General features: G+C 53.5%; 1 protein-coding gene across 10 annotated transcripts in view; it reads right to left on the bottom strand.

Moving 5' to 3' along the window:
- Positions 1-3,713: 3,713 nt before the first annotated feature.
- The window catches only part of TMEM63C (transmembrane protein 63C), an 80,207-nt gene continuing 69,014 nt past the window's right edge, over positions 3,714-14,906 (bottom strand). For 7 of the 10 annotated variants that reach the window (XM_081510513.1, XM_081510506.1, XM_081510509.1 and 4 more), the window contains 6 exons: positions 12,774-12,936; positions 12,448-12,553; positions 11,911-12,078; positions 9,115-9,224; positions 7,482-7,550; positions 3,714-4,621 (listed from right to left, as the gene is read on the bottom strand). In XM_081510513.1, the coding sequence (XP_081366639.1) occupies positions 4,421-4,621; positions 7,482-7,550; positions 9,115-9,224; positions 11,911-12,078; positions 12,448-12,553; positions 12,774-12,936 (817 nt within the window). In that variant the 3' untranslated portion in view covers positions 3,714-4,420. Of the gene's footprint in view, positions 4,622-7,077; positions 7,308-7,481; positions 7,551-9,114; positions 9,225-11,910; positions 12,079-12,447; positions 12,554-12,773; positions 12,937-14,906 lie in introns of all 10 variants that reach the window. The other 3 variants (XR_014059599.1, XR_014059601.1, XR_014059600.1) reach the window with 1 other exon arrangement.

The raw sequence follows: 14,906 nt of genomic DNA, 5'->3' as shown, positions 1-14,906 counted from the left end.
GAGAGAGGCTGGGCTGCTGGTTGTCAAGGCCATGGTATCGCAGATGTTCAAAAAACAGCCTCTGTTGAAAAAAAAACCTGTGCGCTGTCTTCCAAGAAGCTGGACTCCACCACGCTTCCCCAGGGCCTTTACAGAGAGAGCTTTGCAGGCAGAGTCGGCCAGCACGGAGTTCCCCGACGGCTTTGGGAGTGTGGTAGGGAGCTACCCCAAGTGTGGCCTCCACAGGCAGAGCCTCCGGGAGCCCAGGGCCCTTCTGCTTCTTCCCCAGCCCTGCAGACCCCAGCCTGGCACTCGGGGCGGTGCTCCAACACTCTCTTGGGCAGAGCCCCATGAAGCTGGCATCCTGGACCACCCTGGCACCAGGCCTCCCTCCTGGCCATCTGCCCAGTTCCCCCTCCCCAACACCCCACCCTTGTTTCCAGGCCGTGGAACCTGGCCTCTCTTGTCTGGCCAGGGTGGTCCTCCTGCTCCCCTCTCCACTGAAGCGTCTCTTGTGGATTTCATCTGACTCTACTTGGAAACTAATAGCGTTGAGGGGAGAGAGGTCAAGGGGGTGGGCCCTGGGTCCCTGGCCAGGCTCACACCATGGGGAGCTTTGAGCCCACACCCATGAGTGGACCATGACAGCCTGGGGAGAAGGTCCAGCAAGCGGGGGGTGCTCAGGAGCACCCCTTGGGAATCGAGCCCTGAGTGTGTCCTCTGCCCTCATAGGGGGCAGTGGCGGAGGAAGCCCCCCTCCACACCCTGTTCCCTCTATCCTTGCAGCTGAATCTGCTCCATTCAGTAATGGACCAAGCGATTGACTTCCCGCCCTCCTGCTTTCAGGATGAGGTGACCGGTGCCGGGACATCGTTGCTGCCTAGAGGAAGGCCCAGAGTCCTGGTCTCCTAGGCGAGGACATGTTATTGTCCCCCAGGGTAGGGAAGTTTTCCTCCTTGTCATGGGTATGACAGCTGACATAACTACCCTTTGCGAGAGGGTTTTCTTGTTCCGTTCAGGCCTGACGTGGCAGCCCAAGTGCCCAACCTCTCCCTGCCCCTGTGTCACTGGCCGAGGCTGGTGCAGACCGGAGCCCCGCCTGCTGCCTCTGCTGGGGGCCTCCATGGGACTAGTCCAGCTGCTCATCAGGCCAAGAGCCAGCTCTCAGGGCCCAGCACTCAGCCTGGGGCTTATGCTGCCCAGGGGAGGCTGCCTGATGGCTTCTTGGGTAGCTCAGGGACCAGAAAGTTCTCATCTACTTCCCAGGTGGTACAGTGGCGAAGAATCCGCCTGCCAATGCAGGAAACACAAGAGACGTGGGTTCGACCCCTGGGTCAGGAAGATCCCCTGGAGTAGGAAATGACAACCCACTCTGGTATTCTTGCCTGGAAAATTCCACTCACAGAGGAGCCCAGTGGGTTACCGTCCATGGGGTCGCAGAACAACTGAGCACACAGCTTTAGCAGTGGTTAGGGGGCTCTTAGAGCACCCGCAGTGGAAAGAAAGAGGCAGGTTCACTTCTGGTCTCTCCAGGAGACCAGGCAGCACTTGCCAGTCCTTTCCCTGTGAGGCCAGGGGCCAGGGAAGGCCTCAGGGCTCAAGGCATTCCCAGGGGGACAGCTTCTGGCCCCAGGCACCAAAGCCACAGTACAAGACGTGTGCTCCAGCCTGGCCACCTCCGGGAGCTCCGGCTCCTTCCAGATGGACGGGAGGCCCTGCTGGGCGGGTTCAGACGCAGAGGCACAGGCCAGCTGAGGTTGGGAGGACTTGTTTATTCAAGGCACGGTCATAGCGTTAATAACAAGAAGGTTTGGCGTTCTGGCACATTCCTTAAGTGGTGGTGGCCAAGGGAAGTCCACACGCCCACTGGGGTCCCCAGAGGATGCAATGCTGCTAATAGGCACTTCGCTTCCAGAAGCGTCTGAGGAAGAGGCAGGCAGGTGTGGAGCTGCCCTAGGCCCAGGGAGGGACACTTCTCGAAGACTCTAGGCGATCCCTGGTCCGGGAGGCAGCTCTCTCCAGAGAGAGGCAGGTCTGAGGCTCTGGGGAGGGGGCCGTGGACAGGGTGGATGGTGGTAGGCGGAGCCAGAGAGTGAGACCCGCGTGGGCCAACGGCACCGGTTGGAAGGGAGGTGCCCGAGGAGGACCTGGCTGTGCGTGGTGGGCCCCAGGCTCACCCACGCCCCCAGCAGTGGCCGCGCGAGTTGGAGCAGCTGTGGCCGGGGCCCCGGCAGGTTGCCCTGGGTCTCCAGGAAGAGCAGAGACGCCAGGGGACTCAAACGCTCCCAACACCCTCCCCATCTTTTCTCAGAACCAGGCCACATTTGATCCAGGTTCAGAGCGGGCAGCCCCAGCCCTGCTGCTGTGTCATCTGCTGGGACCCTTCCCATATGCAGCTTCCGCAGACTGGGAGGATGAGGCGAGAGCAGCCACCGCAGTAACGGTCCAGCGGGGACTGTGAGATGGGGGCCAGATGCCAGCAAGTGGTGCCAAGAGAAGGGGAGCCCTCAGGCCACCTTCCGGCAGGACGTGCCCACCAGACACCCGGGGGCTGGCAGGAGTGGTGGTGGTGGACACCGCCACCTCCCCGTGGCGGACAGGGCTCCAGGCCGAGGGTCCTGACCGCTTTGCTCTGGAGGGGACCCTTCCCCTTGACAGCTGGTGAAATGTTTGGGGCGGAGGCCTGTGGGGCCTGGGTTTATGAGGATAATTTCCTCCTTATTCCGACCTGGACGGGGTAAGACCGCCTCCTCCCCAGCTGACTCAGGCTCGCTCTGGAAATCAGCCCTCGTGCCGAAGTCCGGGCTGAGGTCTCGAGGGGTGGCGGGGAGAACAGGGCTTCTTGCCCCTCGAGTGCTATTTCTCCTCTGGGATCAAGCTCGGAGCTTCTGGAGCCAGGATGTGGGCAGCGAGGGGAGCAGAAGTGAGGCTCAAGTGATCTGAGCTCAGGAGCACCCGTGTGCCCGGGAGCGGGTGGCCAACACCCAGGTGAGGGGGACCTGAGTGCCCACCTTCAGGAGGCTGGCTGCAGGGACCCAGGCCTTTGGAGGATGGAGCTGAGGAGAGCTCTGGAGCACACAACTCCCGCCTGACTCAGCTCATCCCGGTCCACTGAGGCCCCTGCAGCCCTTCTCTGTCTCCCTTGGCCTGGCCGCCTGGTGGGCCAGCTGTCCCCAGAGGCCGAGGCCTGCGACTCCCTGCCTGGGGCGAGCGTGCCACCAGAGTCCTTCCTACTCAGGATTTTGCTCCTCCGGGCCCCGGGTGGTCGCCGCCTTGGGAGGGCAGTCTGGTCTGCCTGTCCATGGGAGACACAGCCCCCCGCCCCACCACCCACAGGGAATCTGCAGTGTCTGAGCTGGGACCACGCCAAAGGCCACTGGACCGCTCTTCAGTCCAGAGTGCAGGGAAGCCTGGAGAGGAGACGAAGGGTCCTGCTTGGAGGCTGGGGAAGGGCCAGTGCGTGGTCTGGAGCGTGGGTTTCTCACCCTAAGCTGCGGCACCCCCCCCACCTTGGCTGGGGGCTTAGGCACTCAGATGGGTATGAGGCAGGGGCACCTCTCAGCGGCCACATCCTTGACCTTGGGGGTCCTCTCATTAGGCCCTGGGGCTTGGGGGAGGCATATCTGGTTTCTCATCACTTGGCATTTTGGGAGAAGACACCCCCCTCCCTGCCGCCCCCACCAACTCCATGAATTCTGCCTCTGCCCCTCCCGCCTGACAGTAACCAGCCCGGGTTGCTTTCATCAGAATGCACACAGGTCCCATTTAATGAGCCCCGCTACTCTTGCAGGGATAGACAAGAGAAGAAGTCTCTACCCTGCGGCTCCTGGGGATACCTGATGAGGAGCGGGGGACAGAAAGGGGCTCAGTCGCCTCCTTCTCATCTATGGTCTCAGCCATCCCTTCCTGCCAGTGGGGCGCAGGACTTTCTCCTTGAGGCTCTCCATGCGAGGAAGCTGGGAGGAGGCGGTCCTCTGTGTCTCGGGTCCTCCGAAGACTGCAGGGGAGGGACGGGGCTGGGAGGAGGGGGGCAGGGCAGCCGCAGAAGCTCCTCGGGCAGGGCAGCTGGTGGAAGGTGGGGGAAGACCCCAGAGAGTCTTCTTCCTGCCTCCTCCCTTAGGCACACCTTCTCCCTCCAAGCCTTCAGTCTCTGTGCTCAGGGCTCCAGCCGGTGTTTGCCAGGAGGCGGGGCTTGCCTGTATCCTCCGTCCCATCCTGGGGGGCCCTTCTAGACTGCCCAGCATCTCCCGTTCGGGCTGGTCAGCAGGCTGGGGCCTCCACGTGGCCAAGAGATGCAGCCAGGGCTCCGCTGGAGCCTTCCCGAAGTCTGCAGGATGTGTTGGGGGAGGCAGGCCAGGGCGCCCTGCTGCCTCTCTCTGCCAGGCCCTTGCCCTGGCTGCCACTCCCGGCCAGAGTCGCCAGGTGGAGGCCTGGGTCCCGGTCAGTGATATTGGCTCTGGTCCCCCAGTTCCAACCCTTCCTGGAACTGGGCCGAGTCCAGCTCCCTCGAAAAGGCCCTCACACCGCTCTCCTCTTCTCCCTCTTCCGGCTGTCTGCTCATGGTGCCGTAGCTGGGCCGGGCGGGGGAGGAGGCGGGGGTCAGGTTCATCTCCGGCTCTTGCAGCACGGTGGCCACATACAGCTGCTCAGGACAGAGAGGGGAGACAGGACAAGGTCACACCCGGGGCGAGGTCACATCTGGGCACCCCTCAGCCCCCTGACGCTCGACCTCTCGCAGGGCCCCCGCCCTCTAAGCCGTGGCTCCTTCATCCTTCCCTGGCAGCCCATGTCCTGGCCATCCTGCCCAGTCTGCTTTCCCGGTCGCTCTCGAGCACGTCACGGGCATCTGCGTGCTCCCTGGACTAGTCAGCGGTCTCCCAACTCCCAGTCCACTGCTCCTTCAGCACACGTGCCGTTCCGTCTCGGTTCCAGGTCCGGCTGAACCCAGGGGGAGACGACAGGCTCCCTGACACTGGGGTCTTGGGGGGGAGCCCCCATTCCTGAGCTAGTGCGCTTTCTACCGCAGCTTCAGAGGTGCATCCAATGCCCCTGGGCTGCGTCACTGGCTGGCCTGTGAGTTAGGATTTGAAATCGAGGCTGCCGTCTGAGGTCTCGGTCATGAGACCTGTAAAGTCCAGACCTGGGCTCAGGAATCCCTGGGACAACAGCCAAATAGAAAAACACAAGTAGTAACAGGGATGGAGCTGTCTGTCATCCTTTGAAGGGACTTTTAAACCAACTCCTTATTTTGAAAACAGGTAATTATTGGATAAAATGAAACCTTTTCTGTAGGAGTTTATCAGAGTGAGACTAAACAGCCATAGATGATGAGGAACATTTTTTTATGCAGTAGAATTTAGATATTTTCATAGGGCCAAAGTCAACCCCACAGATGACTTTTGGGTCCTCTGGGAAAAATGGTAACTGAAAAATGGAAGAAGCCAGCAGTCATCCCTGAACAAGGGAGTCACTTTAGCATCATTAATGGCAATAAATGGGATATTATATATCTCCTGGTGTGACACATAGTGCTCCCTGTAATGTTCTAGGCCCTGGTGTTGAACTTGAATCTTCAACTCCAGCCTTTGAATCTAACTTCTAGTTTCCAGGAAATGAAGGAGATACTGTAACCTCCTGTAAGACACCATGAAGAAACAGCCAGAAAAAGCCAGAAGATGGGACCTTCTGCAGGACTACGGGCTTGGTTTCTCCAACAAGTCATAAAATAGAGATGGTGCTGAAATAAAAGGGACACGGGCAGGGGCCAGATTAATCCAGTACAGACCCTGGATTGGATTCTGGTTTGGACAAGCTGTAAAATATATTTCTGGAACCATAGGGCAAGTCGAATATCAACTAGGTATTTGAAGAGGTAAAAACGTATATATGTAGGAAGACAGAGACTGTTAACTGAAAACACAGGTTTTGAAACAGTGTGCAGTATTATGACATTTTAGAAGAAATATGTATCTGAAAGAATATACATTGAGGTGTCAGTGGTCATTGTAGGTGGTAGAAATGTGGACTTTTCTTATTTTCTTATTTTGGCTTGTTTTTTTCCCCATAGTTACCTTCAACGCTCAGACACCTCTGTTATAATAATGAAAGATTAAAAAAATCAATTCCAGTAATTTCTTAAAAAAAAAAATTGCTCAAACTCTGGAGTCTAGCAGACCTGGTTCAAACTTCGTTCTGCCGTTTCCTTGCATAGTAGTACCGTAAGGTCTAAATTAAGTCAGCTCTTTGAGCCTCAGTTTCCTCATCTGTAAAATGAGGATAAACCCCCCCACTATGTGGGTTAAGTGTAAAGATCAAGAGCAAGAATAGTGAAACGTCTAGTTTGCAAGGTTTCAATAACCAACTGCTGACACTATTCCGGAAGGGTCATCTTAGAAGGGCCCCAGGAGAAATGTTACGTGGAGAGAGACTCCTGCTTTAAAACCTTTGTCATCTCCTGGTACTGAAACTCCGTCTCCCCTGCCACCTCCCAGAGCTCACTGGGCCATATCTGTGGGCCTCGGTTCAGAGCGAGGCCTGTAGTTCTGTGCACCTGGCATGGGCACGTCCTCCCACTGTTGGTCTGTGCACTTTAGCCCAGCTCTGCCACGACTAAGGGGCCTCCTCTCCCAACCACTCTGCAAGTGCTGCCCGCTCTGCAGTTGCACCCGGCCCGAAACCGTCTTCGGTTCCCCGATGCCCCAGATTCTCTCTTCTGGGCCTTTGTACAGGCTGGCCCTCTTCCTCGAGTGCTCTCCCCAACACCCTCTTCCATCCGGCAACCCCTACTCTCCCGTGCCTGGAGTCCGGTTAGATGTCCCCTCCTCCAGGAAGCCTTCCCTGAGTGCCCAGGACTGGCTGGTGCCCTTCTTCAGTGCTCCTCCAAGGCACGCTGGCATCGGGGCACGGGCCGACCCGGTATCCAGCTCAGTGCATGCCTCGGCGGCCCGGCATCCACCCTTGTGGCCGGGTTTCGGGCGCACGCTCATGCCCATCTCCAGGCTGAGCCATGGGGGTGGGAGCCAACGCCCAGCCTGCTGGACCCCTGCACTCGGAGTCCAGCCTCGTCTCCTCTCAAGCTGACGGGCTCACTCGTCTTACCATTCCGTGCAGACCTCCAAAAGCTCGCGGCAGCTCTGTCTGCGCCACGCTGCCTGGCACCGCGCCCTTGGCGGCAGCCTTCGGTCCTGAGGCCGAAGGACCCCAGCAGGCCCCTGCGTCTACACGACTGAGCTCGTTGAGGCTGAGTCCGCCCTGCCCTTTCTCTTCCTCTCTGAGGATCTTCTATCTTTCTGAAGGCTCTTCAGCCAGGGCCACGGCAGCAATCTGACCTGGGCCAAGTCCTGCTGCGTCAGAGGGGGGAGTCCCGGGGACCCTGTCTCCTCCCCGATACCCAGGGTGGGCTCTAACCGCTGGTGCCCCCACGAGGCTGCTGGAGAAGCCCATTCCTGTAAGCACCCCACTCCCCCACCCCGACCTGTCCCAGGGCGAAGGCACTGACTCACAAGGGAAGTTGGTGTGGAGGAGGTGCTGCTAGGCTCCAGGTCAAACACGGTCTCCATCTCCTCCTCGGGCTGCGGCGGTGGGAGAGACAGGGAGGGTCACTGAATGCACCACCCCGCCGCCCTCCCCATATCCAGAGAAACCCAGACCCTAACCTCAGGCTTAAGGGGCCTCCTGCTCCCCTTCAACTCATCTTCTGTTTTTCCAGACCTGCAGCCTAGCTGGCCAGCCTGAACTCTCGGGGAACAGAGTGAGGACTGGGAGGCTGGGGAGACCCTTCTGGAAGGTTCCATCCCCAAGGACCACGATGGGAGCTGTGGAAAGCTGTGGTTCAAAGGTGAGCCTGCTGCTTTGACTCCAGAAGCCCTGACTGCAACAATACCCTCTTCCCTGCCAGAATTTCCCTTTTTTCTGTGTGATGAGATGAAGGTCTGAGTCCCCTGTCACCTTCTGTCTCTAGAGTGGACACTTGAGCAACCAGATCCCATGACATCGTTGAGTTGGGAAGAGCCAGAGATGCTGTCTGCCCAGGTCCTTCGCTAGCATCGACTCAGGCCAGGGGATGGAGGAGGGTCCAGGGAGAAGGGGGAATAAGCGCCTATGCCAGGGCCCAAGAGATGCGACCACTGGAAGCAAGAAGACCCTCTTCTCAGAGGCTCCCTTCTCTGGCTCAGGAGGATGCTAGTACTTGAAATCAACTTTCTTTCTTATTTAAATTCATTTAAAAAGGAAACAATTCACTATTATAAACAGAAATCCTGTGTCAGCTGCCATAAGCAAGGTTAACTAGAAAAATGAACGGGTAACCATGAAAAATAGAAAATGTTTTGGTCCACTGGAAATCATTCCAGTATGCTTCTAAAGTCACCCCACTTTAGGAAGTGCTGATTTAGAACACATAGTTCTGCTGGCATGGATGAGTTCCCTTCTCTAATAACTGGCTGGACCCCAAGACCCTAATGCTGGGAAAGACTGAGGGCAGGGGGAGAAGGGGGCAACAGAGGATGAGATGGTTGGATGGCATCACTGAGTCAATGAACAGGAGTTTGAGCAAGCTCCGGGAGATATGAAGGAGAGAAAGCCTAGCGTACTGCAGTCCACGGGGTCGGAAAGAGTTGGACACGACTTAGCGACTGAACAACAGTGCTGGCAAACAGTCAAAGGAGTTATGGGGCCCAGAGAACTGGGCCTCCCCTCCAGACAAGGTCAGTATCCTGAGACTCTTCAAAGTGAGATAACTGTCCCCCTTCCCCAGGGTATCATCCTTACCACCCCCTCTTTTATTCCTTCACTCCATCCTTTCTCTCAACCCTCCATCCCTTGGAATGGTCCCAGCAGCTCTGTGGCTGGACAGGCTCACATCGTAGGAGGGATGGGCCAGCAGCCTGTGGTTTGGAGGAGACGTCAGAGGGGGGAAGAGGAGAGGACAACTGTCTTCCGCCCTGGGAGGCGTGATTCTGGAGCCAGTGCAAGGATGACCACAGTACGCACACCCAGCACTGTCTGCCCATCCCACCATCAGAGGGAGAGGCAAGAGCCTCTCATCGCTCTGATGCTGCCCCAGCCAGGAGGGGGTCCTCGAGCTGTGTGCGCCCTGGGGAGAACTCGCGGAGGAAAGGCAGGCTGGCAACTCACCTCATAGTTAGTCGCTTTCGACATCTTCCCCATGAAGGTGGCAACGCAGGCCATTATTATGGAAACAATAAGGGTGGAGAGGGAGAAGATGGTGATGGCATGCTGAGACCCTGCAAGGAGAAGGAGAGACGTGGGCTTGGTGCCTGAGGACCAGAGCTGAGCACAGGGCGCTGGCAGAAATGCTGGCCTGGTTGACAGATGCCTGGGGCCCCGGCCCGGCACCTGCAGAGGAGTTTGGAGTCCAGGGTGCAGGCGTCTCTGCCCAGCTCTCCCCTTAAACACATGATCAACGAGCCCCACGCAGGGACATCATCCCTCTGTGCTACCTGACCAGTTTAGAATTTGGCATCTGGCAGATTCCATGAAAAAAAAATTCATTGACTTAAATAGCCACTTAGGTGCCCATTAAATGTCCCCCTAGATGTCAGCTACCTTCCATTCACGGTCCCTGGGAAGTATCTGAGTCATTTATGTCACTCCCTCAGGTCACTCATTTATGTCCCTGTCCCCAAATGCAGTGACTGACCCACACCTTTCCTTGCAAGCCCTCCCCCCTCTTTAAAAAAAAATTCTTTTAACTTTTTGTATTGGAGTGGACTCCCCTGTAGTTTAAATGGTAAAAAGTCTGCCTACAATGCAGGAGACCCAGGTTCGATCCCTGGATCAGAAGATCCTCTGGAGAAGGAAATGACAACCCACTCCAATATACTTGCCTGGAGAATCCCATGGACAGAGGAGCCTGATGGGCTACGGTCTGTGGGGTCACAATCAGTCGGACACGACTAAGCAACTAACACGACTACTACTACAGTTGATTAACAATGTGGTGTTAGTTTCAGGTGTACAGCAAAGGGATTCAGTTATTCATATCCAGGTATCTATTCTTTTTCAAATACTTTTCCCCATATAAGTTATTACAGAATATTGAGCAGAGTTCCCTGTGCTATGCAGTAGGTCGAGGTTGGTTATCTGTTTTAAAAATAGCAGTGTGTTCATATCCATTCCGAGCTCCCACTGTGTCCCTCCCCGTTCTTCCCCCCTGTAAATGTAAGTTCATTCTCCAAATCTGTGAATCTGACTCTGTTTTGTAGATAAGTTCCTTTGCATCATTTTCTGCATATAAGCAATATCATATGATATTTGTCTTTGTCTGACTCTCATAAGCCCTTTTGAAGTAAGCATACTCTATTACATGTGCTAATAGCACGGAAAAGCAATTCAGAATTTAAAAGTCCCTTATGTTTCTTTTGGGGATGTTTGGTAACTTTTTCAGGGCAGCAGTTTTCTAACTACATGAATATTAAAAATCAGTCTTTACAGTCAGAAGTTATTGCAAAATGATGTTTATCATTGTGTTTTTATAAAAGCAAAAAATGTTAAACAACTTCAACATCCCAACAATGGTGAACTGACTAAAACTGGCAGAAATTAATGCAGCCATTAAAAGACATGTGCTCAAACAGTATTTTAATAATGCAAGGAACTGCTCGGAACATAATGTTCAGTGAAGACACTCAGGATATAAGTCTGACTAGAATAAAATGGATCCACAGGTTTGTAAAGTCAATCAGTAAACCCTCTCCTACTTTGCCCTGTCCTCTAAAACATATGCACAGAGTGAGGTCTGGGAGCAGAAGACAGGAGGCTGCAGGTGAGATATCAGTCATTCTATAGTCACTCTAATCTTTCCATTTTTTTTCTATTTTTGATAATAAATATGTAGTCTTTTATACCTAGAAGAAAAGTCTTATTAAAAAATGAAGTCTGCCAGGGGCTTCCCAGATGGCTTGGGGTAAAGAATCTGCCTGCCAATGCAGGAGATACAGGAGACGAGGGTTCGATCCCTGGCAAGATACCCTCGAGTAAAAACAGAACACCATTCCATGTTCGATGCATGAGACAAATGCTCAAGGCTGGGGCAATGGGATGACCCAGAGGGATGGGATGGGGAGGGATGTGAGAGGGGGGTTCAGGATGGGGAACACATGTAAACCCATGGCTGATTCATGTCAATGTATGGCAAAAACTACTACAATATTGTAAAGTAATTAGCCCCCAACTAAAATAAACAAATTTATTTTAAAAAATAATAAAAAAATAAAATAAAATAAATAAAAATAAAAAAATATTAAAAAAAAAAATGGCAACCCACTGTCAATACTAAAGGAAATCAGTCTTGAATATTCATTGGAAGGACTGATGCTGAAGCTGAAACTCCAATACTTAGGCCACCTAATACGAAGAACTGACTCACTGGAAAAGACCCTGATGCTGGGAAAGATTGAGGGCAGGAGGAGAAGGGGATGACAGAGGATGAGATGGTTAGATGGCATCACCGACTCAATGGACATAAGTCTGAGTAAACTCCAGGGAGTTGGTGATGGACAGGGAGGCCTGGCGTGCTGCAGTCCATGGGGTTGCAAAGAGTCGGACACGACTGAGCGACTGAACTGAACTGACTGGTGATAGATACTATAACATTTTATTTCCTGCCAGCCTTGAGTTAGAATGAAGGAATAGGATGTTTTTTGTTGCTGTTGTTTTTTCCCTGAAAATTGTAAACTGAACTGTATATGGTTTGGACCACACTGGTGCTACCCTTAACTTCCAAGGTCAGCCAGGACTCTTAACATGAGCCCGCTGGGCCTACAGAAGGTGCTGAGCATGGCTGTGCTCCACGAGGAACACCTCGCTCCTCCCAAGGCTTGGTCTGGTCCGACAAGAGTCGTCGGTGAGGGGTGACAAAGCGGTGGGGGACAGGCAGAGGCAGGGTGGCTGGGAGGGCGCGGCACGTACCTAAGCGTAGGACAGAAAAGAAGAGCATCCAAACCAGCCCCAGGAGCGGGGCGAAGACGGCCTGGTGGATGGCGGCCATGTGGATCTGCTCGTTGAGTTTGGTGGGCGCGTACGAGTAGTACATGTTATAGCGGTCCGTGACGTGCTTCATGCACAGGTACAGCAGACCTGGGGGCCGGCAGACGGAGGCAAGCTCAGAGGCCATCCCAAGAACCTCCCCCACCTGGCCCCAAGATGCCAGACACAGGTCGGCCAGAGTGGCACGGGGGCCACGGACAGGCTGTGGGAGCCCCGTGGGGCCGATCTCTGGTGCCCGGCTGCTTCCCTTGAGTCCCAGAATCTATTCTGTCATTTTGGTAAGTGGTCATTCCCTCCACAAGCATCCTCTGTAAACAGCCATCCAACACCCGCCCCCCTGACCTTCTGATCAGCTGGCGCCAGGTCTGCTCCTGAGCCAGGAGGGAGCCAAATGCTCTGGGGCTCCCAGTCGCAACGGGGGGTGCAGCTCCCCCCGGGTGGGCCTCAGGGACGACTCACCAAAAGGAGCAATGATGGGGCAGGTGATGCTGTATGCCATCACCACGCTGAAGACATTCATCATCCACGCGTACTCGCGCCCATACTGGAAGTCCATGGCCTGGTTCTGGGGCAGAAGGCAGGGTCCACTTGGCTTGGCTGCTTCTGTGGCTCCTCGACCGGCAAGGCAGCCTCCCCTCCGAGGCTGGTGTTGGAGGAGCACCTCACCCCTTCCACCCACCAGGCCTCCCAACCTCAGGTCGCTCCACGCTTCTAACAGGGACACCTAACAGGGACTCCGCACTCCAACACCCGCCCAAGGGAAGCTCCAAGGGCCTGGTCCTCACCATTCGGATGTGCACTCTCTCTGGCTCCGACCTGGAGAAGACGAGGCGGATGGTGTACAAGAAGAGCGACCCCAGGCGCATCAGCTCCATGCCTGTGCCAATAAAGGCTGCCGTGATGACGTAGTTGACAAAGAAGGCGCCATTGTCTGGCAGGAACACACACCTGGGTGTGGAGGAGGGTGGGAGATGGCCACAGAAGCCGGAGAAGAGGGAGAGGGCAGAGATGTTGGGAGCAAAGAGGAGAGAGAGGAAGAGAATTGAAGGGATGGGCAGGGGGTGGAGGTAGAGATGGGGAGAAGAGCTTTCAAATACAGTCATCCCTTGGTATCTGCGGGTGGTTGGTTCCAGGAGCCCCTGCAGATATCAAAATCCAGGGATGCTCAAGTCCCTTATATGAAAATGTCAATAATATTGCAGATAACCTATGCCCATCCTCCTGTGTACTCTGTCTCTAGATTATCTGTAATACCTAACACAATGTAATCAGCTGTACATACAACTAAACGCTATGGTAGTAGTTGCCTGCACATGGCACATTCAAGTTTCGCTTTTGGAAACTTCCTAGAATTTTTTCCCCTGAATATTTTGATCTGTAGTAGGTCAAATCTGAAGGTGTGGAATCCGTGGGTATGGAAGGCCGACTGTATACATGCATTTCCAGCCCAATGTAACTTAAACAAGGGCCCTTTTGAGCAAGGATAGGAGTGGTGTACAGCAAGTGTGGATGGGTTAGGAGACCATGTACTGGCTTGATCTACAGAAGGGCTGTTAAAGAAAAAAAATAAAATAAAATAAAGAAGCGCTGTTTGACTGAATCCACAGATTCTGGAGAGTTCATAGGTAGACGTTTGGGGGACTGTGATCTTGAATAGGGAAAAGATTGCATCTTCACTTTCTGCAGTTTAGCACTTCCTTCCATTAAGAGCGTGGGCAACAAATCACAGGCTTGTCAGCCATGACTGAGTCTGTCACCAGTTGAAGTGAGGTATTTTCATATCATGTTGTATTTATTGCTGAGCTCTCACAATACCATTTGTGCTCATCATCGCTTCAAAATGATGCTAGTTATTAAGCCACTAAATTAGACATGTTAAATTCACATGATTGAGATTTTCCTGTCTGCACATGTGTAGCTAGCTGGCCAACTTTAATTAAGAGCCATTCAGCCACCTGAATGGACTGTCACACCGCCTGCTCTCACACTGGTGACCCAAGCATCTCTGGTGCTTTCCAGTGTCCTCATCTGTACAGTTCTGGAAACTCCCTCAAGAAGAAAAATCTGTGAGCCCCTGCACATATTTCAGAACTCCTTCAAAAGCTATTCTTTCTTGAGGGCATCAAAATTGAGTTATGAACTCACAATTCTTTTCTTTCTCATATATTTACAAACTGTATTAAAAATAATGACCTAGCCAAAGATGAACTCACTCCTCTTGGGAAAAACTATGCTTATTAAAATTATAGTTTAATTGTAGAAAGCCTGGAGAATTCTGGTTCTTGCCCTATAAAGCAAGCTATGAAATCTTGCATGGCATTGGCAACAGCACATCTTTGAAAAATTGGGACTTTCAACATTTGTAACCCTAAAAACAAAACAAAACCAAAAGAGAAACTGGCTGGATGTCCAACAAGACCTGCGTATTGCCTTGTCAAAAATCCACTCCTCTGTTCCAACTGAATATTCTTCTTTTAGCTAAGTAACATCAATTTTCACATGGATGGCTTTAAAACAATAAAATGCAACTTTTGCTTGCTTCCACTTAGAATGCATTGACCTATTATTAAATGTATTAACAGAGATTGTATCATACATTTGAATTCTAAAATATTTTCGGTAACTATATTTTGACATAACTGGTTTTCATTATAGCCCAGGTATTTTGTACATTTAAAGAACTCTGGGCTTCCTGGGTGGCTCAGTGGTAAAGAATCTGCCTGTCAATTCAAGAGACATGGGTTCAGTCCCTGGTCCGGGGAGATCCCACGTGGCCCAGAGCGACTAGGCCGTGCATCTTAACAACTGAGCCGGTACTCTAGAGCTGGGGAACCGCAACTTCTGAGCCCACTTCCCACAACTACTGACACCGCATCCTGGAGCCCGTGCTCCTCAACAAGAGAACCACCGCAATGAGA

This window comes from Giraffa tippelskirchi, chromosome 7 (assembly GCF_054371585.1).
Source record: "Giraffa tippelskirchi isolate mGirTip1 chromosome 7, T2T-mGirTip1v1.2.pri, whole genome shotgun sequence".
In the NCBI taxonomy this organism is placed as follows: Eukaryota; Metazoa; Chordata; class Mammalia; order Artiodactyla; family Giraffidae; genus Giraffa; species Giraffa tippelskirchi.
Note: the sequence above shows the minus strand (reverse complement) of the source record. Positions and strands in the feature narration are given on the sequence as shown.